Raw genomic sequence first — 23,458 nt, forward strand, 5'->3', positions numbered from 1 at the left:
CATCCTCAGCCCACAGCCAGCCAGAGCGTGCCCCCTCGCCTCCACAATCTGACCGGCAGCGGAAGGCCCCTCCGGGCCTTTCCAGCATCAACAGCATAAGCCACAGCTCAGGGCTTACGCAGTTCCTGTGGCTGCCACCTGGGGGCGCCCAGCCAGGCTGTGCCCACCTGCTTCCAGCAGCAGCAGCAGCAGCAGCAGCAGCAGCAGCAGCAGCAGCAGCAGCAGCAGCAGCAGCAGCAGCAGCAGCAGCAGCAGTCAGGGGGTACCTGGGACAAGGCAGAGGTGAGGGGTTGGCACAGGGATCTCTAGGCTGAGGAGGTCGGAGGCGGAGGAGAGGCCACAATGCCCAAGGGACCCACCCGCTCTGCAGACAGACTGGCTTTAGGGTCTACACTGGCCTGTACCGGCCTCCTCTCTTCTGTGCCTGCTCCGGCTGCTCACCCCGGTCCATGTCTGGGTCGGATGGGGTGCGTGTATTTGCTTCAGGCCTTTGGAACATGGTTTGACCGCTCAGTCCTCAATGCTCTGCTCCCTGGTCTCTGGCTGCCAGGCTGAGGGTAACAGGCCAGTGAGGAGGCACACGAACAAGGCCCCGAAAACAAATCGGGAGCCCTCAGAATGAGGACAAGGAGCTGGGGTCTCAGCGGCATACCAGGGGGCCTGGTGCTGTGGAGCAGGTGCCTGGCTGGCAGCAGCATTCCGGCAGCGTCTCTTAAGTCCTGCACCCTCACAGGTCCCATCTAGCATGCCCAAAGAGGCCCCTGAACACCTAGGACGCAGCTGGGGTCACAAGTGGAGTGACCGGGATGGGGCCCACCAGGACAAGGGCATCACATTACACAGAAAATTCAAGTAATTTATTTAAAAACAGTTGGTTTCATCCCGAAATATATATTCGTGTCTGTACATTTGCTCGGAACGGTCACACTGCAGCATGATTCTCCGCCCTCGGGGCCCCCACGAAGGCACCGACCCCACGGCAGGGTGGCCCCTGGGGCTCCCTGTGTCGGGGGCCCAATGGAGACAGGGTCCGGGAGTGGGTGCGGGGCAGTGGGTGGGACAGTGCGTGGCGTGGGGGCGGCGGTTCTCGGCGCCCCCGGCCGCCCCCGCTGTGCTCCAGTGTCCAGCGGGTGGGCAGGAGAGAGGTCAGATGCGTTTAGGGGGTGCCAGCGGGGGCTCCGAGGTAGGCCTGGTGGCAGGACAGGGGGCACCGCTCTCCTGAGGCCCCCACGGGTGTTGGAAGGTCAAAGTGCAAAGAGAGAATCAGCCATTTGCAAGCCTTGGGCCCCTCTGGAGGGCTGGTGGAGCCAGCCCCCAAAGCTACCCTGCTCCACACCCTGCCTCCCCTGGCGCAGGTGTGACCACGGGTCTCACGCCGGCCGAGGAGGACAGGACATGGGTCCGGAAGCAAATCTATAAAATAGTCAAGAAAATGTCCTCTGCAGCCGACAACCCAGAACATGCAGCGAGCCAGTCACACGTCTCGGAGAAATGGCCCAGAGCACGTCCTGCGGGATACAGAGAGGGAGCCCCAAGGGGCAGCGGGCGAGCTCAGTTCGAAACCCAGTTGCAGGAGGCAGGCAGACTCATGGCTCTGCTCCGTGGCCTCCAGTGCACATCAGGCCTAACAATTCAGAAACATGCAGAATGAAGCCTGCTAATAAGAGGCGCCCGAAATGAGAAGCTCTTTCTCCAAAAAAAAAACAACCAAACGAACAAAAAATCCAAATGATTATTTGAATTGCGGAAAAAGGAATTAGTGTGTAATTTCTTGCTGTCGCTGCAATCCGCCGCCACTGCCCGGGCCAGGCCGTTCACACCATGGACTCTGTCTCCACCAGCCCGGCCCGGGGCGCACCCGCCTTCCCCGCCAACCGCAGCACCATGGGCTTCTCGCCACTGCCCTCGCCAACCGCCAGCGCCGAGAGGCCTTTCTGCTCGTCCTTGGTGTCCTCTGATACGTCAGGGTAGATCACCAGGAACGTGGCTGTCAGGAAGCCCAGGAAGGAGCCCACAGAGGCCACCACAGGGATGACACACACGGTCCCCACGGCGTCCACCACACCCCCGAGGGCGGAGGCCACCAGGATCTGCGAAATGTAGACCTGGCACGAAAGGATGGCACAGTCGATGCCGAAACCACGCTTAGAGTTTCCGGGGCTGTGGTGAACGTACTGCAGGAGGGAGAGAAAAGCGTAAGGAAGGCACCCCATGGAGCTCCTCCCACCAGGGCACCCCTCTGCTGGGTCCCTATGCACTACACCTCCCATATCCTTGCCCCTAGCCACCTCCATGCTGGCACCAACCAACCCTGTTGGGACATACCCCATGTGAAGCTACATCTCTCAGTGGACCATGCTCCCATACAGAGCCAAGTCTCCTTGGGCCATGCATTTCCTCCATATAGAACTAAGCCTTTCACTGGGCCCCACCCTCCATACCTGGCTCCTACTGTGCACCCCCATCCATACAGAAACCCACCGCTCATTGAGCCATGCCTCCTCGGCACCCCGCCCCTTGGGCCCCACCTCCCACTGGGCTCCACCCCTCCACACCCCCGAGGGTAGACACACTCCCCAAATATGCTGGGCGTGAACCAGGCTGGGAGCAGAGTCCCAGCACCGCTGCTCAGAAGGCTCCTGGCACAGGCCATGCACTGGAACCTTCTAATTTCACCAACCTGCCAATCACCTTGGCAGGTGAATGGTGACAGAAATGTGGGGGCCTGGAGGGAACTCTGGGGAGGGTCCCAGTCAGGCATCCTGGCATCTGCCAGCCAGGGTGCGGTGAACACAGCTGCCATGGTGGCAAGTGGGAAAGAGGTCTCAGACACACACACTGGCACATGGGCACATGCAGACCCGAGTCTGGAAGCCCCTAGCTGCGTCCATCCGGGGACCTTGGCAGGCCTGGCAGCTCCTTGCAGCCTCCTCAGGGACACATGAGCGAGCTCAGGGCCGGGCTGGGTGGGCTGTGGCTCGGGGCAGTGGCCAGGGAGCCTGTGCCAGGGGCCGAGATGAGCAGTCAACAGGCGGCCTTGTCACCCTCGGGGCCTTCAGTCTTCCCTGCTCCCCTGTACGTACCTCCTTGATGTCATGGTACTGGCCCAAGAGAGCGTAGGGGCAGTAGGAGATGCTCATGGACACGATGCCCATGGTGCTGATCATGACCATGGCCACGTAGACATTGGGGAAAATGGCCATGATGGCTGTGCCAATGGAGAAGCCCAGAGTGCCCAGCACATAGATGACCCGGATGCTCAAGTCATAGTTGTCCAGGTACTTCTGCAGCAGAGCTGGGGAACGGAGTAGGGGGACAGGACGGTGAGTGCACCCAAGACGCTGCCACTAGCCCGCCACCTCACTGGCTGGTCCTCCTAGTGGGTAAGCTCCTGCCTCCCGGGCACAGCACCGAGCACAGTGTCTCCTTCCATGGCCCTGGGCCAGTCCTGCCCAGGGAGGATGGTTTTCCCTGGAGCCCTCCTGGATATGCCAGGGATAGAGGGCCAAGTTCCGGCCCCCATTATACACGTATTCATCTTCCTGGCTGAACTCCGTAAGACCCCTGCCCACGGGGCTCAGGTCTGTCAGGTCCATGCCTGGCTACCTGGTTCGACTGGGGGTGGCACAGGAGCCCCTGGCATCTGTCCCTTCCCTATCACTTACCCGAGCAGATGGCGCCAGTGGCTGCATAGATGACCAGGCCCCAGCAGCCCATCTTGACCCCATCGTTGTAGGCTTGCCAGGCGGTGGAGTTGGAAGGCGCCTGTGCCAAAAGGGGGGTGGTGGTCAGGGGATGCCAGGACCACCCCGCCTCCCCGGAGAGAGGAGTTTTCAGAGGCTCCCCAGCCCACTCCCTGCCCCAGGCGCCAGCGAGCTCACCTTAGGGTCCCCCGTGAAGATGACCTGGCCCATGAAGTCGGTGTAGAACACGGCCTCGGCAATGACGGAGAACCAGGTGAGCAGGTGGCAGAGGCACAGGCGCGTCAGCTCGCGCGGCATCTTCAGCATCGACAGCCACAGCAGCTGCACGGTGGTCTCGCCCTCACCCTCCTCGCTCTCCGTGTCCCCGCTGGACGTGGTGGCCCCGCTCTGGTGGCGGTGGCGGCAGCGCTGGCGCTGGCGGGCCTGCAGGTCGTAGAGGTCGCTCATGCTGCGAGAGGGCTTGATGAGAACCACAGCGTTGGCCCGCCGGTAGCGGTAGCGGTGCGAGCTGATCTTGCCGTAGTAGGAGAAGGTGCTGGACGCCTGCCGGCGAAACACATGCCGCCGCCGCCGCATGGAGCCCGGTGCAGCCATGGGCCTGGTGTCGATGTGCGCGTAGCCGTCCCGTGGCTGGGTGCCACCCCCATTGGGCACCTTGGCACCTTCCATCTGGTTGTCCAGCAGCGTCTCGTCCTCCTCGGCCCCGGCCCCAGACAGGGCTGGCCAGCGGAGCTCCCGATCACGGCCAGCACTGTGGGGAGTGCTGGGGCAGGAGGCGTCGTGGAAGATGGATGGCTCGATGCCGTGGAGAAACAGAGGCTCAGGCTCCAGCGCCAACGCCGTGTCGGGGACGTGCAGCACCGAGTCGCTCTTGCTGCGCACCATGTCCATGTCCGGGAAGTCCAGGACTAGCTCGTGCTCAGACTGCACCTCGTCGGGGAAGGGCACAGGCAGGCGGCCAGGGGCGGGACCCGCGGGCTCAGCGCGGCGCTCCTGCGGGGGGCTGTACTGCTCCTCTTCGATGCTCAGCAGGTGCAGCGTCACTGACACTGAGAACACGATGGCCGCAAAGAAGAAGAGCACTTGGTTCTGCGTCCGGAACCAGGCGCCCAGGAAGGTCTGGGTCCAGTCCAGGCCGCCCAGCACATAGCCGATGGCTCCTCCGAGGCCTGAAGGGGGAGGTAGGGGTTAGCGGGTGGGGGAGAAGCCAGAGAGCCAGGGGTGCAGGGGCATGGGCTTACCGGCTGAGAAGGCGTGGATGTTGAGTGCCATGTCCTGCTCCTCACTGTCCACCACGTCCAGCAGGTATGCACGGATGGGCCCCTCGGTGGCGTCGGCGCTGAAGTCCAGGACCACCACACCCAGCACCGTGAGGACGATGCCGATGGGCTGCCGGTTGGGGACGTCACCAAGCGCCAGGCCTGGAGAGACGGAGGAGGGTCAGCGGCAATGCCTGAGCTGGCCACTGCTCTGCCCACTGTGCTCACCAGCACCCTGAGAGCCAGGAGGCCCCACTTGCAGCCTTTGTCCAGGAGGGCATGAGTCAACCAAATGGGGGCAGCTGATGGGGAGCCGCAAATAGCACGTTACCTGTGCTCATCTGCTCGGGGACCAGGGGTTTCCTGAAGGGTCCACCACTGGGCTTAATTGGGACCAAGCCATGTCAGCTCACAGGCCAGGGGGTGGGCGGGGGCAATGGCCCAAAGCCGCATGCTGTGCCTGCAGGAGTCAGGGCTGGGGGTGGCTGCCGTGGGGAGGTGGCAGCACACGAGGCTTTGTTCCCAGGCATGCCGAGGGGCACCGCCAGGGCAAGCTCACGTGTCCCCTGAGAACTGCCTGGTCAACAACACCCCGAGCACAAAACAAACGTGAGAAACCTGCGGCCCCGGTGCCGCGGGTAAGGAGCGGGACAGGACGCGGAGGACAGGCAGGAAGGCCGGCACAACAGGAAGCGTTTCCCTGCGACCAGGTTCCTGCACTGTTCCCACGGGGCAGCCCAGGCTTGGCAAGGTGCCATCAAGCTCCGAGGGCAGACTGTGGGGCTACTCACCGATGGCGGAGCCATTGAGGAAGAGGGCCACCCCGAACAGCACCCCCACGCACAGGGCCAGGATGAAGGGGCGCCGGCGGCCCCAGCGCAGGGTGCAGCGGTCACTGGCGGAGCCGATGAGGGGCGTGAAGATGAGGCCAAGGATGGGGCTCAGGAACCATGTGAGGCTGTAGTACTGCTCCGGGAGGCCTGCGGGGAAACGGTGTCAGGAGGCATGGCGCAGACGCACACAGACGCACACAGGCAAGGGAACACTTGGACGCAGGCACACATACATATAGGGACACATGAACAGACACAAGCATGCAGACATACAGATACATACATGCAGATATGGGCACATTGGCATACAGACTCACATGCTGAGCACACGCTGACTCACAGACACAGGCACATACAAACACAGATACACAGACATGGACACATGCATGCAGAGGTAGGCAACTGCAGACATGAGACATGAGCATGGCCAGGCATGGGCAGGCCCACACAACTCTGTGGACACGAGGAGCTGCCGTCCAGACTCTCAAATCAGCTGACACTACGGCTAGCACCATGGAGGGTAGGTGCAGCCTCTCAGGAGACCCACACAGGAGGTCTCAGCTGTCCAGCTGCCCAGAGGCCGGCGCACCCATTTTGCTAGGCCCAGGCACCGAGCTGCCAGCTCCACTTCCCAGGAAGTCACGGCCCTCAGGAACCCTGGGCTGCCTAGCTGCCCCAAGTGCCGGGGAGGCTGGGACACCACAGCCAAAGGGACCCAGAGGTGGCAGAGCCGAGGGGGGCACAGCAACACAAGCCTGTCCATCCCTCCGTGCTCGCTACGGCTGGCTTGCGGCAGCTCCCACAAGCAGACTCAGCCCGTGCTTCACTCCTTTCCCATGCCAAGTGCACTTTCAGGCTCTACGGTGCGCTGGCAACTCAGCAGCGTGGCTGGCACAGCACTGTGGCTACGGCACCGGGCACTGAGTGTGGTGCTGAGGCCGGGTGCCGAGACAAACAAGCAGGACTGGACAACGCTGACCTCTGCTCCCAGCCGCCTGCCATCAGCAGAGAGGAAGCAAGAGCTGCTGAGTGAGCTCCGGGGTGCAGCTGCCCCCCAGTTCCTCATCCGCTGCCCCACCCCACCTGCAGGCCACGGCGTGGCCCCACACGGCAGCACCCACGTCCCCAAGACCCGGATCCAAAAGGAAGATGAACCTTCAGGGGAACCCCCCAAAGCAAGGTCTACGTCGGGTCGCCTGCCACCTCATTAACGAGATGTGACATGCAGCTCATCAGAGCTCCCGTGTTCAAGCTCATGTACATGTACACAAACACATGTGCTCAAGCATGTACACGCAAGCACACACATACAGATGTGCACACGTCCCTTGCCTTCCCGCCGGGATCCTGCAGGACTGAGGGGTCCCATGGGGGTAAATCTCTGTACCCGGGGGTGGCCCAAGTGTACTGCAGAGACTGGTTTCCTAGGGGTCCCAGGTCAGTTGGGCTGATCCCAGACTGGACGGAAGAAGACATGAGGGGCCTGCAAGCGCTCGCCTGCTCACACCCCAGGTGCTGCCTGTCTGGGACACAGCAAGCACGCAAAGAGCCCTGCAGGCAGGGGTCTCTGACTATCCGCCCCCAGCAATCTGGTCGCCTCTTCCACAAGGGTGTGAGCCAGGAGCAGGCTTCAGAGATGTGCCCCTTGGTCTGCACACTGGAACAGCCACTTCCAAGCAGTCGAGTGAAGCTGGGGCCACGGGCCGTGGGTTCCCCCTGGTGCCGCCTGCAAAGAGCAGGGGCTTCCTGTGAGCTCGGACACTCAGGACACAGGGAGAGAGTGTTCCTAGATTCTGTGACAGCTCGGGAACTTCTGGGCCCCTGTGAGGGGACTGGGCTGTTCCGGGCTGTGCTTGCACCTCTGACACTACGCCTTCCTCCATCCCCCAGCATTCCAGGGGCTAGAGCCCAGGTCCAAGAGCTACTCGCTCCCGCCCTGGGCTGGGCTTGGTGCTCCTCTGTGTCTCCCACTCTGCCCACCTGCAGTTTTCCCTGCCCTCTCTGGTCCCCTTGACACCGAGGCCACCCCAAGGGAACAATGAGGCCACGACAGGGGGCGTGTGGCAACTATACACCCAGCTCCCAGATCTGTGCTCACACTGGCTGCTACCGTGGCCCCATGTGGCCACCTGAGCCGGCCAGTGGGAGAACGTGGAGGGCAGGGGACGAAGCTGGGCTGTGTCCCCTCATGCCTCCACATAGCCCCGCAGGCCCAGAGCTCCCGACCTGCCCCTCGCTGGGACACGCGGACCACGGGTTTCCCAGCCATAAACGTGGCTTGTTTTCTTCCAGGCATGAGACGCACAACAATGGTGGGAGCTGGCCGGCGCCGCCGTCACAGGAAATGCCCCGGTGTCACGGCGGCGGCGGCTGTGCGAGGTGACGAGCCTGTGGTCTTGACACGCCGGGGAGGGGGAGGGGGAGGCCCTGCCCAGCCCCGTGTCCCGGGAAGCTGCCCCAGCAGGACAAAAGCCGTAACAGGAACTGGCTCCCGCATTCTCTCGGCAGGCAGAGCCCGTCCACAGGCTCACCCAGACTCTCCCACGAGAACTAGAGCCTCCATCTGCAGCCTCGGGGGGGGAGGGGACATGCAGGCAGGGGCTGCAGCACGTCAGGAGGCTGGCACCAAGAGCGGGTACCTGGGGCATGGAGCTGCAGGGAACATTTCTTCCTTTTTGGATTTTGGGCCACACCTGTGGTGTGGGGTCACTTTCTCCTAGCTCTGTACTTAGAAATTGTTCCTGGCAGGTTTGGGAAACCATACAGGATGCCAGGGATCAAACCCGGTCCATCCCAGGTTGGCCACATGCAAGCCATATGCTGGGCTATCACTCTGGCCCCTGCAGGGAACATTCTAGAACCTGCGCCCTGGGGGACTCCTGTTAAGACAAGGGAGGCAGACACACAGGGCGCACCCTAGGGGACTCCTGTTAAGACAGGGCAGGCAGACACACAGGGCAGTGTAAGATCAGGGGTGTGGGGTTAGCCCTGGGGACCACAGACCACACGCAGGGTGGGCCAGCGAGTCTGAAGCCAGGTTGGGATCAAGGGTGGCCTGGCCCGGGCTTGCTCCCACACTGCCACTCAAGGTCTTCGAGGCTCAGCCCCGGTCACCGGGCATGTGGGAGCCCATGGTGGCCTGCTAGGAGCGTCTCCAGGTGGAATGGCGAGCAAGGCCACTGTGATTCTCCCAGCCTCTGAGGATGCCCCCAGCTGCTGTCACCCCTTCTCTGGTCATAGCCCCCAACATCTGCAAAGTGACACTCGCATCAGGGTCCTCCCTTTGACCTGCTGCAGCCCCGGGATGACCCACAAACAGTCACATGTACAGCCACAGACCCTGTGTCTGAAGTGCTGTCTCTGAGTGCTATCTCCGGGGTCTCTGAGTGTGGCTGAGGTGCAGAACTGGGCAGAGCTGGGCTGTGATGCCCGAGGCAGGAGCGGGGGATGCTCACATCAGTCGTCAGTGCAAGGCCCAGAGCATGAGGCTCCGTCCCCCCACCTGGAGGGCCCCATGGCTATCTGACACCCCAGGCTTGAGCCCAGCCCAGCTGCAGGTCCAGAGCCGCCGTGATCCATCACTCACAGGCGGCTCAGTGGGGTTCCTTCCAGGGGAGCTTCCGGGCACCTCAGAAAACAATGCTGGGCACCAGGGCCTGGGCTGCTTCCCAAGGGAAACAAGTCTGGAGCGGGCAGGGCAACCCCACACCCCCGCATACACTCCTTGTCCACATCACTCATTCACGGGTCCCGTCACACCCCACTCTACACCGCACACACACATGCATCCCACCACACAATCCACTCCATATAACCCACTCCAGACACCGCACACACACACCCCATCATCACATAACCCACACCGATACTGCCAGACACACATCCCATACAAACAATATTCTGTACACACCCCTGTGTATTCCATACACCCCTATCCATGCTATAGGCCCCTATACAGCCCCCCATCTGCCCCCCGCCCGGCACTCCCACACCCCCGTTGTGCACCCAGAGCTTGAGGGAAGGAACAGGGCTGGCGTGACCTCCCAGCAGCCCCTTCTACCTGGGTCCCTACAGGAAGTGGGGCATGCACGTGGAGGAGGGACACACCTTTCCAGCCCAGCCCAGCTTCTGGGGGCGTGACCCGGGAGGGCCCTCCCTCCACATGGTGCCCCCTCAGATGCGGGAGGCACTTTGGGGAAGGAGTAGGGAGGGTGGGCAAGGGCACCACACAGTAGGTGGGGGGAAGTTTCCCAAATCCTGGCTTTGTGAGGACCTGGGGCCCTCCTCTAGCCACCCAGCAGTGACCACAGCCACAGCCCCTCCATTCATGCAGTCCCTGTGGGGTTCAAGGCTCTGGCCCCCCTGCTCACTCCCCCACCCCAGGGCTGAGATCTGAGCAATGCCTTCGCTGGTCTCCGAGATTGCCACTGGTGTGGGCTCTGCTTCTGCATAGGGGGAAGGAAGAGGGAGAGGCAGAGGAGGAGGAGGAGAAGGCGAAGGAGGAAGGCAAGAGGAGGAGGGGAAGACAAGGAGACGAGAGGGGAGGAGAGAAGAAAGAGGAAGAGAGGAGGAGGGGCAGGGAGGAAGGGTGCAGGGGAACAGGAGGGGAGAAAGAGGAAGGGAGAAGAGGAAGGAGGGATAGGAAGGAGTGGACAGTGGGAGGAGGGGAGGAGGGGGTTGGGACGAAGGGAGGAGAGGAAAACTTGGGGATCCTCACAGGAGGAGGGTTCCAGGAGAGACAGAAGTGTCCAGACCAGGCCTGGGCACCCTGAGGTTCCAGCCGGGCACATGGGCTTACAGGGCTTAGCTGAGGCTAGGCCGTAGCTCCTCTGAGCAGGACCTGTGACAGATGGCGGGTGCTGGGAGCTGATGGGCCTGTGGTGGGTGTAAGGTTCGCTGTGGGCCATGCTCGAGGCACCTGCACTCGGACTCCTGCTGGGGCCATGTGGCCCTGTGAAGAGTGTACAGGGGGTAGCAGGGGGCCGCCCAGGCATCAGGGTCCCATGAACCCCAAACTGACCCAGAATCCATAAAACATACCCTTGGCTTCCCCTAGCCAGTCTGCGCTGCCCCCTCACCACCACTGGGGCACAGGAAGTGGGCTCGGAGTCTCAACATCGGTGTCTCCAAGAACGTGAGGAAGCCCAGTCTTCGGAGCATGGCGTGTTGGAAGGGACTAGTGGGGGGTAAGGGGCCAGGGTGGCCAGGCCTGAGTCCAACACACAGCAGGGCCCATGGAATGTGAGTGGAGGGGCAGCAGGACCTGGCAGGAATGCTAGACTGCACTGGGTTCAGACAGTGAGACAATCGTAAATGCGGCAGAATCTGCACCTGAAATCCTAATGTGGACAGACCCTAAGATCTGAATGTGAACAGACTGGCAAATTAGTGTGAGCAGGCCCTGAGATCTGAGTGTGAACGGTCCCCGAGATCCTAGTGAGGAACAAGCCCTCAGTGCCCAGAAACAAGTACTGGGAACAGCCACCAGAGGCATGTGTGTGCAGGTGGGACCCAGGCTATAAGGTGCAGGGGTACTACAGGTATGGAGGGTGCAGGGTGTAGGGAACCAGAGCCACTGGGTTGCAATCCAACAAGCATCCTGGACATCCAGCATAGAGGGCCTCAAAGACCACCCTCCCCCTGGATTGGGGCTCTGTCCCCTGAGTAAAGAAGCCTTAAGCATCTCAGCAAGCTCAAGGTACAGCCTGGCCATGCCCACAGCTACTGCCATGCCCTCCACCACAGCAGTGCTCTCTCCCAGTGAGTCCTTCTTAACCATCTTGTCCATAATACATATGGAATTAAGCACCAAGGACACTTCTGAGCAGCCTGGGCCCTCACTGCTTTCTCCTGAGCTAGGAACCTATAACAAATCTGATGGCAGGAAAGCGGTACTCAGTGTTCAGTGTGCCCAGAAGGTTCTCAGGAGAGTTTCTCGTGCCAGCTAGCATTCCCAGAAACCTTCTCTGAGACACCCCAAATCCAACAGCAACTCAGACTCACAATTGCCAGCTGCATATAAGGGTGAGTGACCAAAACGTCCTGGTGTCCATGGGGCAGAAGGCAGAATGCCGACCACATGCGTGCAGCCGCTGGCTCACCCTGTCTCTGTGGGCACTCACCGATCTGCAGTAGGATGGGCGTAACCAAGGCCGTCTCCATGGCATAGCAGAACTCACGGCCAAACATCACTGCCCCGTGCATCACCCACAGCCGCACGGGGATGCGGTCGATGGATCCCTCGCTGGCGGCATCCTCTCGGGCCTCGGCAGCCCCAGGCTTCTGCAGGGTGGGCAGGGCCGTAGGCAGCTCAGGTACCGGCAGGGATGTGGAGTCAGCATTCTGCGGGGCCATTCTCATCCCTTTCCGTTAACAAGCTTCTGGGCCCGGGGACGCTCCCGCCGCTCAGGCCAGACAGGCGTGGAACGGCTGGCGGCTCCTCTGCGCTCTGTGGGTATCTCCGTGAAGTAACTCTCCCCTGCCTCCTGCAAGCGGCCTGTACCTCTGGCCAGCGGCCCCCACACACAGCACAACGGGAAGATCCGGGTCGGGCTGTCAGCATGTGGCGCGGCTTACTGCGCGTCCGAGTTAAAAATCCATAACTGCCATTCAGTTAATACCAGTTTCATCATGACTACTGAGCAGGTTCTGAAACAGCTGATCTGGCTACACAGGGGCGGGAAGGTGACACCAAAAGGGGGTCCACGGCTGCTCCCCATCGAGTGACTGGTGGGTCTGCCAGAGAAGAAGAAAAGAAGCTGGGGTAGCCACCGAGTACCCCTCTGTCTGAACCTCTATTCCTGGGCCCGACAGCTCAGAGTGTGGGTGGAACAGAGCTTGGCCCCCAAGAGGGGACGGCTTGGGGCCACATGAGTCGTCTTGTCCTCAGCCTGCTGGGGTCATGGGCAGAGGGGAGGTCTGGGGGGTGGGCAGGCAAGTATTGTTGATTGCCAGAGAGATCTATGATGCTGGGGATACAGCCATGGTCCCTCTCAGAGAAGAAGGAAGCCCTTGAACTCCCTCCCTCAGGGCTGGCCCATCATGGTCTGGCCATTATGGCTGGGCTACAAGCCCCACCTAGGTGCACCCAGACAGAAAGTCAGAGGCATGCGTGAGTTTGGGTCCCACCCTGTCCCCAAGCCACACCCATTCCTAGGTCCTGGACCACCCTGGGGAGCACAGGGGGTGCTGGCAGCCTGTGGTCCCAGGTGTCTAGTGAACCCCCAGGGCTGGAGATGTTGCTTCCTCTCCAGACAGGCCAGGAGACTGGTGGGCTCCCCATGGGGGGTGGTGGTGGTGATTCGGGAGCCCAGGTGGAGTTCCCGCCTCCCCCTACTAACAATGGCCCTGGGTCACCTCCAGGTCCAGCTGGGGACCCAGCAGCCGCTTCCATCATCCTCTGAGCCAGACTGGAGCCCCTGGACACTGCTCTGATGGGGCCAGCAATGGAGCCCCTGTGTGCGGGTGTATATACACGCAGGCAGGCATGCTGTGTGGACATGATGTACATTCGCACGGGGGCGTACACAGGCATTTGTGCAGGTCTGTGTTCGCGTGCAGCACACAATAAGGTGTGTGTGTGTGGGCCCGGAGAGATAGCACGGCGGCGTTTGCCTTGCAAGCAGCCGACCCAGGACCAAAGGTGGTTGGTTCGAATCCTGGTGTCCCATATGGTCCCCCGTGCCTGCCAGGAGCTATTTCTGAGCAGACAGCCAGGAGTAACCCCTGAGCACTGCCGGGTGTGGCTCAAAAACAAAACAAAACAAAACAAAACAAAAAAAGGTGTGTGTGCATAAGCACACGCTCATAACACCTGGACAGTGGAGAGGGAGCTGGAGGCAGCAGTGGTGGGGAAGGGACGGGGTCTGCCAGAGCAGAGGGTCCCTTCTGGCCGCTGAGAGGTGGGGCCAACCCCACTTGAACAAGGCTCAAGGTACAGCAAGGTGAATCAGGTGGATCAAGGTGCCTCAGGGGTAGGGGCCCAGGGTCCCCAAAGCTTGCTGCAATAGCTTGCTGCACGAGGTCTGCAGTACTTCTGGTCTCCCTGACAGGGCTGTCATGGCACTGTGGGGGTGGACTGCAAACCTCCTACATGGTCATGGCCCAGAAAGGGCCATGCGGGACCAGGGACATGTGTGTCTTTGAAGAAAAAGAGCAAGGGCCAGAGTAATAGCACAGCGGGGAGGGCATCTGTCTTATAGACGGCTGACCCAGGAACCTGGGTTTGATCCCCAGCATCCTGTACAATCCCTCGAGCCTACCAGGAGTGATTTCTGAGCACAGAGCCAGGAGTAACCATGAGCACTGCTGGTGTGGCCCCAAAACAAAAATAAAACAAGAAAGGATAAAAGCTGTTCTGGGCTGACCATCCAAGGCCCGGAGCTGATAGGGTTGGGACCACCCAGCCCAGTCGCCCATTTGGCTTCCCTCTGACAAGTGAGCATGCAGCAACCAGCAGAAGTGGCGATGCAGGTGAGGGAGCCTGGGAGAAGCCAGGATGTGGGCCCTGGTGTGGGAGGGATGAGGGAAGAAATTGTTCTTCTGGGGGTGCCACTGATGCCAAAGCCCCCCGCATCTGTCTGGTTAGAAGCCCTGGCCTGAGGAGGCAGCAGGCACCTTCTTCAGGTGCAACCCCCCAGAAATCCCTAAACTCGGGCATTGATTGCCCTCCCTGTGGCTGCTCTCCGCCACCCCCACTTCTAAAGGGCCAGTAGCCTTGGGAGAGACAGTGAGAACAGCATGTGGCAGGTAGTCGCTTAAGGGCACAGGACTGGTGGAATGTGCTGTCAGGCCTCTTGCCTGCCCCCTTGCCCCATATCTTCCTCTGGAGGGGTCTGTCCAGCTGGATCAGTGATATTAGCACTGCTTTCTGATTGTTTCTGTGCCACATCCAGCGGTGCTCAGGGGTTACTCCTGGCTCTGTGCTCAGAAATCGTTCCTGGCAGGCTCGGGCGACCATATGGGATGCCGGGAATCAAACTTGGGTCCGTCGGGTTGGCAGCATGCAAGGCAAACGCCCTACTGCTGTGCTATCACTCCGGCCCCAGGTACTGAAACTGCTGTGGGTGGGAGGTGGCGAGGGGGGTGCTGGGGGGAAACGCCCGTACAGGACATATCACCCTCCCCTAGTCACCCTCCCCAAAGACCCTCTCGTCTGACTGGACCCACCCTTGGCAGCTTCTGCCCAGCCACATGGAGTCCCCAAGGATTGTGAGGTTGGGCTACACGGGCTAGACAACAGGAGCCAGTATGTATGTCGAGAGACTCTGAGGGGTGGAGGTGTCGGGAACCAGTGAGGCTGGGGTGCGTTTACCTGTTATCCAAGTCCTGCAGGCATGAACACAGCCACGTCCCTCCTCCAGTTGGGCACGGCCGCGCTACACGGGGGGTGCCCCTCTCATCTACCGAGGAAACCAGACAGTTAGCACTGTGCCCCTTGGCCTGTATGCACATGGCTCCTGTGAGGAGGTGTCCTTCCCGAGGTATGGCACGGGGACATCCCAGACCCCTCCGTCTCTCAGAGCCCCTGGCATGGGTGAGACAGACCCCTGGGCCACCCTATGATGGCCCTGGGGCCCAGGGCTGTAGGGACACAGGCGTCTCATCTAAGCTGCGATTCTCCTGGGCCTGAAGCTGAGAGAGGATGGACATAGAATTATGCAAATAACGGAGAGATAGCACATCGGCGTTTGCCTTGCAAGCAGCCGATCCAGGACCAAAGGTGGTTGGTTCGAATCCCGGTGTCCCATAGGGTCCCCCGTGCCTGCCAGGAGCTATTTCTGAGCAGACAGCCAGGAGTGACCCCTGAGCACTGCCGGGTGTGGCCCAAAAACAAAACAAAACAAAACAAAAAAACCCCAAAGAATTATGCAAATAAACATCTAGCTAGCTGACCGTGCCCCACCCCAGATCACTCCTCAAAACCTCCCGGGGAAGTCCCTGTTCCTCCTTCCAGGCCCCTCCCACAGGGTCATAGAAGGAGATGCAGAGGTAAAGGAAGTGCCTGTAGGGATAAGGCCATGCATGTCTTCGCATTGGGGCTCAGTGGTGATCCCAGGGAACCCCACGAGATCCCGTGATGATGTCCGAGAACTGCGGCAGGAGACAGGCACAGGCACCTAAGGGCAGCCCTGCAGCTCCTTGCAGGGCAGCCCAGTGCAAAGCATCCTCGCTGAGACGGCAGAGGAAAGGACTTCTCTGAGCCAGCCAATCCCCCCAAGGTCCTGCTCCCTCCAGAGTTAGGATCTGAGATTCAGGAGATAAGTGAGACCACAATTGTCCCAACCAACGACTTCCTCTATTGTCCTGTTTCTCCCTGGAAGGGAGGCCTGGCCAGAACAGATGACTTCCGGCCATTGGCCATGTGGAGAAGCTGGTCGCGGGGACAGGAGGGACAGAAGAGCTGGGCTTGTGCCACACCCCCCCCTAAAGATGCCCCCAAATCCACACAGGTTCAGCCACCAGCAGCTGCATTATGGACACAGCATAGAGCAGCGGAAGCCAGGACTTGGAGGGGTCCAGAGCAGGAAAAGGTGCTGAACCCTGGCAGGCAGGTTCAGGCCCAGGGTAGCCTGGGGGAAGGACTTGCAGAGGAAAGGGAGAAAGCCAGTCAGGGGACAAGCCAGCACCCACCAGCACCCACCGACTAATGGATGGTGCAGGCCTCAGGTCAGACAGTCTAGTCTCCAGCTTACACCAGCAGCACTTTGCTGAGGTGCCCCAGGGAACAGCGGGCCACCACAGGGAGTGGGGTTGCTCCTCCCACACCACACCATTGAGGGGAGGTCCTTCCGTGAATACACCACCTGAAGGGCTCCTCACACAGGGACACACACACCACCACGGGTTGTTCCACACACACGAACACACAATCACAAACACACCACCATAGGATGTTCCTCCGAGGGATACGACCTACGGGGGGTTCGTCACACAAGGACACACTCACCAATGCATGGGTGGTCCTCACACACAGACACATGGTAATCATCACACAGGAACCACAGGAACAACTCACATACACGGATAAAAAGACCACTGTAGGCTGTTCCTCAAACATGGACACATATCACGATGGGGTGTTTCTCACACACAGACACACACCCCTGCAGGGATAGCAGGTGCTCCTCACACATAACACACACTTTCCATGATCCTCACTCAATGTAGGGGCACGAAGCTGGTGGCCTTCTTCACTGCCAAGGGGGACAGGATGGGCCTGCACTGCTCACATGGACTCTGGGGGCAGATGCCCTTTTTCTCGTCCGGAGGGGTCACTTCCTCTCTGTCCGCCCCCCAACAGTATTGCATTCCCAAGGTCAAAGGCCCTACTGAGGCCTCTCAGCTGAAACACCTCAGCTATCTTGCCAGCTCATTCAACACAGGCACTAACTTCCGGGCTCAGTGCTGCCCTTTGGCATAGGTCAGAGTCCGTGCAACAGTGAAGAAAATGGTCTCTACCCAGCACCAGACAAGGCCAGGAACAACTGGAGTACTACCAGGAGTGAAGAAGCCACCAGAATAGCCAAAAACAATTATACATAATAACGACACAGTGGCACCCAGATCCCAGCCCCCAACAGCCAGTCAGTCCCAAGACAGCTAGGAAGACCGTTGGAATACAGCATGAAACGGCCACGAAACAGCTAGAAGTCAGAAGACAGCCAGAGCAAAGTTGAAACAAGGGCCAGAACACAGCCCCGAACAGTCAGAACAAAGGAAAAAACAGCTGGGAGCACAGCTGGCCAGAAGCCAGAAGTCAGAAGTAGCCAGAAACAGCCAAAACACAGTGGGAACACAGCCAGGATATGGTGGGAAAGAGCCAGAATGAACCAGAACAAAACCACAAGTACAGCCGGAAAGAGCTGGACCACACCTGGGGGCAAAGCAAGATCAGTTCGACCCGCACAGGGGTACAGCCAGAACCACCTAATACACAGCCACGACAGCCAGGACATGGCCCCAAACTGCCGGAATTCAGCCACATGAACAGTCCATACGAACAACAGCTAGAAACAGCCCAAATCCAGAAACCATCAAAGCAGATGGTTTGATTGCAGGGGAAACCCACTCATTGTGGGCGGTGGTCCCACAATTCCCAGGCACCTATGGGCAGGGTCTGTGGCAACGCTGTAGACTCTAGATAGGCCAGTGGGGCTGGGTGTTGGACCCCACATTGAGCTCACACCAACTGCCGACCCAGCTAGGGGGGGGGCATAAGTTCAGCCAGCACACCCTTGGGGGGTCAACAGGGTATGGAAGGTGGGCAGAAGCCTGAGGGGCTGTGTGGGAAGAGAAGAGGAGGGCACCCTGGCCTCCAGTGTCCAGTCAGCAGATAGACATAGCAGAGATAGACTGAGGCGAAAGAAGGGCCTGCCCCAGAAGGTAGACTGTGCTCTGTTCTCTGGCTAGTGTCCCCATGGCATGCATGTGGGCCCACCTAGCCTTGCACCCTTGCCTGTCCTCTGGTGCCCCTGCCACTCGCCTCTGGGTCTGCAGGTGCCACCCTGGGTAAGGAGGCTTGGGGATGAAGCATCACGGCAGATGGTGTCCCATGTCCCGCAAAGATGCCATCCGGGCTGCGCCCTCCTGTCGCTGCACTGCTCCGTGTGGGCATCCTGAAAAGCTCCTGGGAAGGCAGCCAGGGGACAGTGTTCCTTCCTGGTGGCTAGATTGGCACCGAGTGAGCATGAACATCTAAGGGGCCACACAGAACCCGCAGGCACCAGGCAGCAAGGCCCCTTCCACAGAAACTGCAAGGTCAGATACCACGCGGCAACTGTCAGCGTGCCTCGATTTATTGCCCTGCAAGACCAACTAAAGCTCTCAGATGCTGTGAGTCCCCGTAAACAAGGATAACGAGGATGCGGCATCTTTAGGAGACTTCAATGCTCTGCCCTCAGGGCTTTTCCTGTATCTGCAGGGAACGGAGAGCACTCAGGACAGAGTGTGCAGCTGGCACCAACGGCTGGGGATGGACGGTCAGTACCCAGGATGAAAGATCAGTGCTTGGGATGCTCAGTGCTCGACACAGATGGTCAGTTCCAGGGAGGGAAGGTCAGCGCCCGGATGGACGGGTTAGTGCTGGGATAAACAGTGCCAGAGCATGGCATGCAGTGGGTATAAGGGGCCAGAATGGGTGACCAGGGCAGTGCCAAGAGTGCCACCCTAGCCCAGTGGCACTCACTGTCTCCCAGCACTGAGACAGTCAGGGAAGCTCTTGGATTTCCCCTGAAACTTGTCAGTGACCATACCGTGACCTTCCTCCCATAAGGCAAGGAGGCGGCTCTGGAAACACTAAGGTTGGGCTCTGAGGAGGAAAGTCTCGAGGAGCCATGAGGGAGGGGTGGGGGTAGTGGGCAGCAGTGCAGGTTGGGGTCCTGTGGGGTGCGGGGTAGCTGGCACACACCCAGATGCAAGGGTTGGAAAGTTGGCTCGGGCAGTCAGGCCGCCTGCGGCTACGAAACGTCCCCAGGGAAGGCCCTGGAGACAGACCCAGATCCGTCATTCTTCTCCCTTATTTGCCCCTGGAAGCTCAGTGGCTTCAGGGCCAGTGCGGTTCTCACCAGCCCTGCCCACACTCACTTGGTCCCACGGAGGGTGTCAGTGACAGTAGGCAGTGCTGTGCTTTCTGTCACCTGGGGCTCATAGGAACCCCCTTATCTCTGCTGGACAGAGACCACCACACATCCATGACCCTACCTGGGTCCTGCCCAGTCCCTAGACAGCTGGCTCCCCCTTCCTTACCACCATCGTCTGTGGGCATGGTAAGGGGATACCCCAGGGAGTACAAAGCAGGCACGGCACACACAGGATGCACAGCAAACACAGTACACATACCGGACAGAGCTCATACAGTAATACAGTACACACAGCAAACTGTACACATCAGCAAAGCATACATAGTACATACAGCACATGATGCTCACAGTAACACAGTAACAGTACATAAGCATGTATGCAATCTCATTCACACACACACACACACACACACACACACACACACACACACACACCAGGCTTCTCAGGAAGTCTACTGGCTCACAGCGAGGGAGATGGGGTTCGCAGCTTCCATATACCCTTTGGATCTTGCCATGCCTCTCTCTACCGATGCTCAGGACCCAGCCGGACCTGGACACCCCAACAGAGATTCCTTACGCCCCAAACAGAAGCAGATTCCCAACACCCAAACAGACCTGGGTCCCACACACAAACCAATATGGCATGGTAGGTAGAGCCCAATGCCCAACCCCCTGAAGCCTCCTGACCACCCCGTAGGCCCACACCTTCTCTTGGGCGGACGTGACCCTCAGGGGTTCCCTCTGCATGGGCGTCGGGCTTCCTCAGGGCCTGTCCTCATTCCAGACACTGCATACACAAAAACTCATGGAGCCCCTAGGCACCCCCTGTGGAGGGGCAGTCATGCGGGAACCCCTCTCTCCAAGTGAGATGGACGGCATGATGTGGCAGAGATGCCTTCACACCGGAGCCAGAGCTGCACTGTCTCTGTGGAAAAGGGAAGGGGAAGGTGAGGATGCAACCCGGATGGGCCACCTGGCTCCTTCCTGGCCTCCCTGCATTGGGCAAGCAGCCAAGCAGCCCAGCAGCCAGTTCCCGGGGAGGCCAAACACCCACCCTGGGGGCTAACTATGAGTTCTTGTGCCGTAAAGCTAGGGGTCTCAGGCCCCCTGAGCCCTCTTGATCATCTGGGGCACAACTGAGCAGAGCAGTGGAGCCCTGGACAGTCTGGCCTAGTTAGTCCCAGAGCTGCGACATCACATCGCATCATGGGTGAAGGCACGCTAGGGAAGCCTCTGCAGGAACATGGCTGTGGAGCGTGGCACAGGGGTACTCTCCTAACAGGGCGCCCAGTGCCCACTAGCTGGGCCCGACCTCAGGGCAGCAGCCAAGCCATCAGCCTCAGACCTGGTCAGGCTGCAACTCCCCACAGCTGCCTGTAGGCGGATGCTGGGAGCGCCTGGGCAGATGGCCCACCCACAGGGGCCTGTGGCTGGAGCAGGGCTGGCTTCCACGGGCCACTGCCCTGTCCGAGACGGGACGTGAGCCCTGTTCTTGGCTGGCTTGACCGCTGTGGCACTTGAGCTAATTTTAACCACCCTCTGCGTCCGTCCCCGCAGCGGAAATGGACAGCGCCCAGGACACCTTCCCCATCCTGCAGACACACAGGTCCGGGTCAGTTCCCAGGACTCACAGCAGAGGTACTTCCGCTCAGAAACACAGACTCCGTCTCCAAGGCCTCCTCCTTGGGCACTGCTCAGGGCACAGGCTCTGGGGGCTCAAGGGGGAACTTAGCTTGGTTCAGAGAGGCCCACACACAAGGGCCAACACCCTAAATGCTGCCACCTGCCTTACACCGGAGAATCTACTTGGTTCTCCATGGCTCTCAGGAGCTTCCTAAAAGAACTCCCCAAAGACTAAGAGCAACCAGGAGCACTGTGGGATGGGGCCACCATGTAGGCATCAGGCTATTGAGTGGTGGGTTGTGTGTTCCACAATCCCCAGAGAGGGAGAGGGATCCCCATGCCCCAAGTCCGGGTAGGACAAGAGACGCAGGTCTGGCAGCAATTCCGACACAGGAAATTATCCCCACGTGGTTGGGAGGGGACAGCAGGCCAGAAACTCATACTGCAAGCTGTTCACCCACAAGCCAGTCACTCCACCACGTGGAACCATGAGCCAAGATGGCAGCCACCGCCAGGCCTCCTGAGTAGCTTTTATTGGGGTAAACAAAGCCCACCCCCAAGGGGAGGGGAAAAAGCCGGGTGAGGAGGCAATGGGGAAACCATCTTTTTAACAGGAAAACCAAAGGAACCAATTGAGAGACATCTAATTAGAAGGCAATATGAGGACCAAGCCAAAGGCCTCTATCAACACCAGGCCACAGGTCTAAACCCAAAGTCGGTGGTTCCACATTGCAACCTCCGGTGCCAGCGAGTCAGGACGAAGCAAAGTCCCGCATCCACTTATTGGGGTTGGGGCAAAAGTGCCACCTGGGTGGACCCTGGGGTTCAGTTGTTCGGGGTGGGCACATGGGTGTGTCTGAGCTTTGGAGGAAGCCTAGTGGCTAGCCTGGGGATCTGCAAAAAGTATGGGGAGCCCCTGCCCCAGGCGGCGTCAGACTGTTATCCCAGCCCTGTGCCCTGGAAGGAGATAAAGGCAGCCACCTCAGCAAGGCAAGGCAGGGCAGGGCAGGCAGGGCGGGCAGGCAGACGAGCGCGGGGCCTGGCCCAGGCTCTCTCCTTGTTTTCCCCTTGGCTCGTGGCGTCATAACGAGCTTGTTTTGAACCTTCTGGATGTGGGATTAGCTCATTCATTTTGAAAAGCGACCCAGGACAGATGAGCTGAGGAAAGTCGAAGCGAGAAAAAAAAACAGGTCAGCAAAACACGGGTTTCACGTTTCATAAGCAAACACAAGCCATGCCCGCCGGCCTCTCTCCGTCTGTGCCCATGGCCGCTGGCCCCGCCCGCAGGACCAGGAAACAGCTGGACAGACGGCCGGCCGGACAGGTCCTCGCTCCAAGTCTGGGGTCTGGCCCTGCCACATGTATGTGTGTGGTGTGGTGGTGGTGGTGTCCAGGCTGGACCAGGCGCTGCCCCCTCCCTTTGCCCTGGCCACCCTCCTGGGCTCTGGCATGTGCCTGCCAGCAGCCTCGGCAAGGGCGAGGCTGGCAAACCCCTCCAGGCCTGGCTAGAGCTCAGGGAGGCCCTTCCCCAGCCTGTACTAAGCTTCAGATGCCTAAACCCACTGATCACCTCTTCGGCCCCTGCCAGGGACGCTCAGCAGGGGCCCAGTTCCAGCCCCTTCCCCGTCAGCCCACACTAGCTGCCAGGCCCCCAGCCCCATTTTCAGGACCCTGCCCCTCTTTAACGGGGTTGCTGAGATCTTTCCCTAGCCGACTCTGGGGTGCCATGTCCACTGGCCAAGAGGCACTGTAGCTCCCTCCCAGGGCCCCAGCTGATGGTGGGTACATGGGACAGATAAGGGACCAGGCTCTGTGAGGCTCCCCAGTGAGATCTGTAACTGTACACAGGGATGAGGGACAGGAAGTGAGCTCTGGGCACCCCAATTGGGCACAAGGGAGGCAGGAAGTGAGTTCTGGGCGCCCCAATTGGGCACAAGGGGGGCAGGAAGTGAGTTCTGGGCCCTCTGACATACATGGGGCTTCCCAGGCCCCAATACCATCAGAGCCGAAGCAGAATGGAGCTTCATTCTCCCTGCACCCCCACGTCCTCCAGCCTCGGAGGGGTGGGGTACACACAAGAACCACAGCAGGGGTGCCTCCGGATGGCCAGCAGCACATCCCTTGCACCCCAGCTCTGTTCTAGCTGCTCTTGGGGTACAGGTATCCTCAAAGGGTGAGGGCTGGGGTCAGACGTGTAGGCTGGGTCCTTTCACAGCAGCCCCAGCTGTTGTTCTCCAGGGGGCCTGACACCTGCTCCCAGCAGGTGTATCGGTGCTGACCATGGGATCATGAGGTGTCAGCCCTGCCCCCCTATACTCAGAGCCTGAATACAGGGAGCCAGGGCTGAAATGGGGTGGGCTGGACAGAGCAGGAAGTTACGGGTCTGTGCGTGAGTGACCTGAGTGATTGATGGACAGTGGCTTCGCTTTTAGGAGCTGCACCCCAGGTCTGCCTCCCAG

General features: G+C 60.1%; 1 protein-coding gene across 2 annotated transcripts; it reads right to left on the minus strand.

Annotated features, from left to right (window-relative positions):
- Positions 1-842: 842 nt before the first annotated feature.
- On the minus strand, positions 843-15,255 carry SLC45A4 (solute carrier family 45 member 4). 2 transcript variants are annotated; one of them, XM_049773873.1, is made up of 8 exons: positions 15,110-15,255; positions 11,919-12,531; positions 5,755-5,943; positions 4,946-5,125; positions 3,882-4,873; positions 3,666-3,765; positions 3,084-3,295; positions 843-2,174 (listed from the first exon to the last, which is right to left on the minus strand). In XM_049773873.1, the coding sequence occupies exons 2-8, from the start codon at positions 12,154-12,156 to the stop codon at positions 1,815-1,817; spliced, it is 2,271 nt and encodes a 756-aa protein (XP_049629830.1). In that variant the 5' UTR covers positions 12,157-12,531; positions 15,110-15,255; the 3' UTR covers positions 843-1,814. The 2 variants fall into 2 exon arrangements, with proteins under 2 accessions (XP_049629830.1, XP_049629831.1); XM_049773874.1 differs by lacking the exon at positions 15,110-15,255 and having other exon boundaries at positions 11,919-12,622.
- Positions 15,256-23,458: the final 8,203 nt, after the last annotated feature.

Source organism: Suncus etruscus, chromosome 5, assembly GCF_024139225.1.
Source record: "Suncus etruscus isolate mSunEtr1 chromosome 5, mSunEtr1.pri.cur, whole genome shotgun sequence".
Classification (NCBI taxonomy): Eukaryota; Metazoa; Chordata; class Mammalia; order Eulipotyphla; family Soricidae; genus Suncus; species Suncus etruscus.

Coding starts and splice junctions, on each gene's coding strand:
- SLC45A4 (XM_049773873.1), bottom strand. CDS start 12,156: ATGAGAATGGCCCCGCAGAATGCTGACTCCACATCCCTGCCGGTACCT. Junction 5,126..5,754: donor CCTCAATGGCTCCGCCATCG/GTGAGTAGCCCC, acceptor CCGTCTCTCCAG/GCCTGGCGCTTGGTGACGTC. Junction 4,874..4,945: donor CATCCACGCCTTCTCAGCCG/GTAAGCCCATGC, acceptor CTCCCCCTTCAG/GCCTCGGAGGAGCCATCGGC.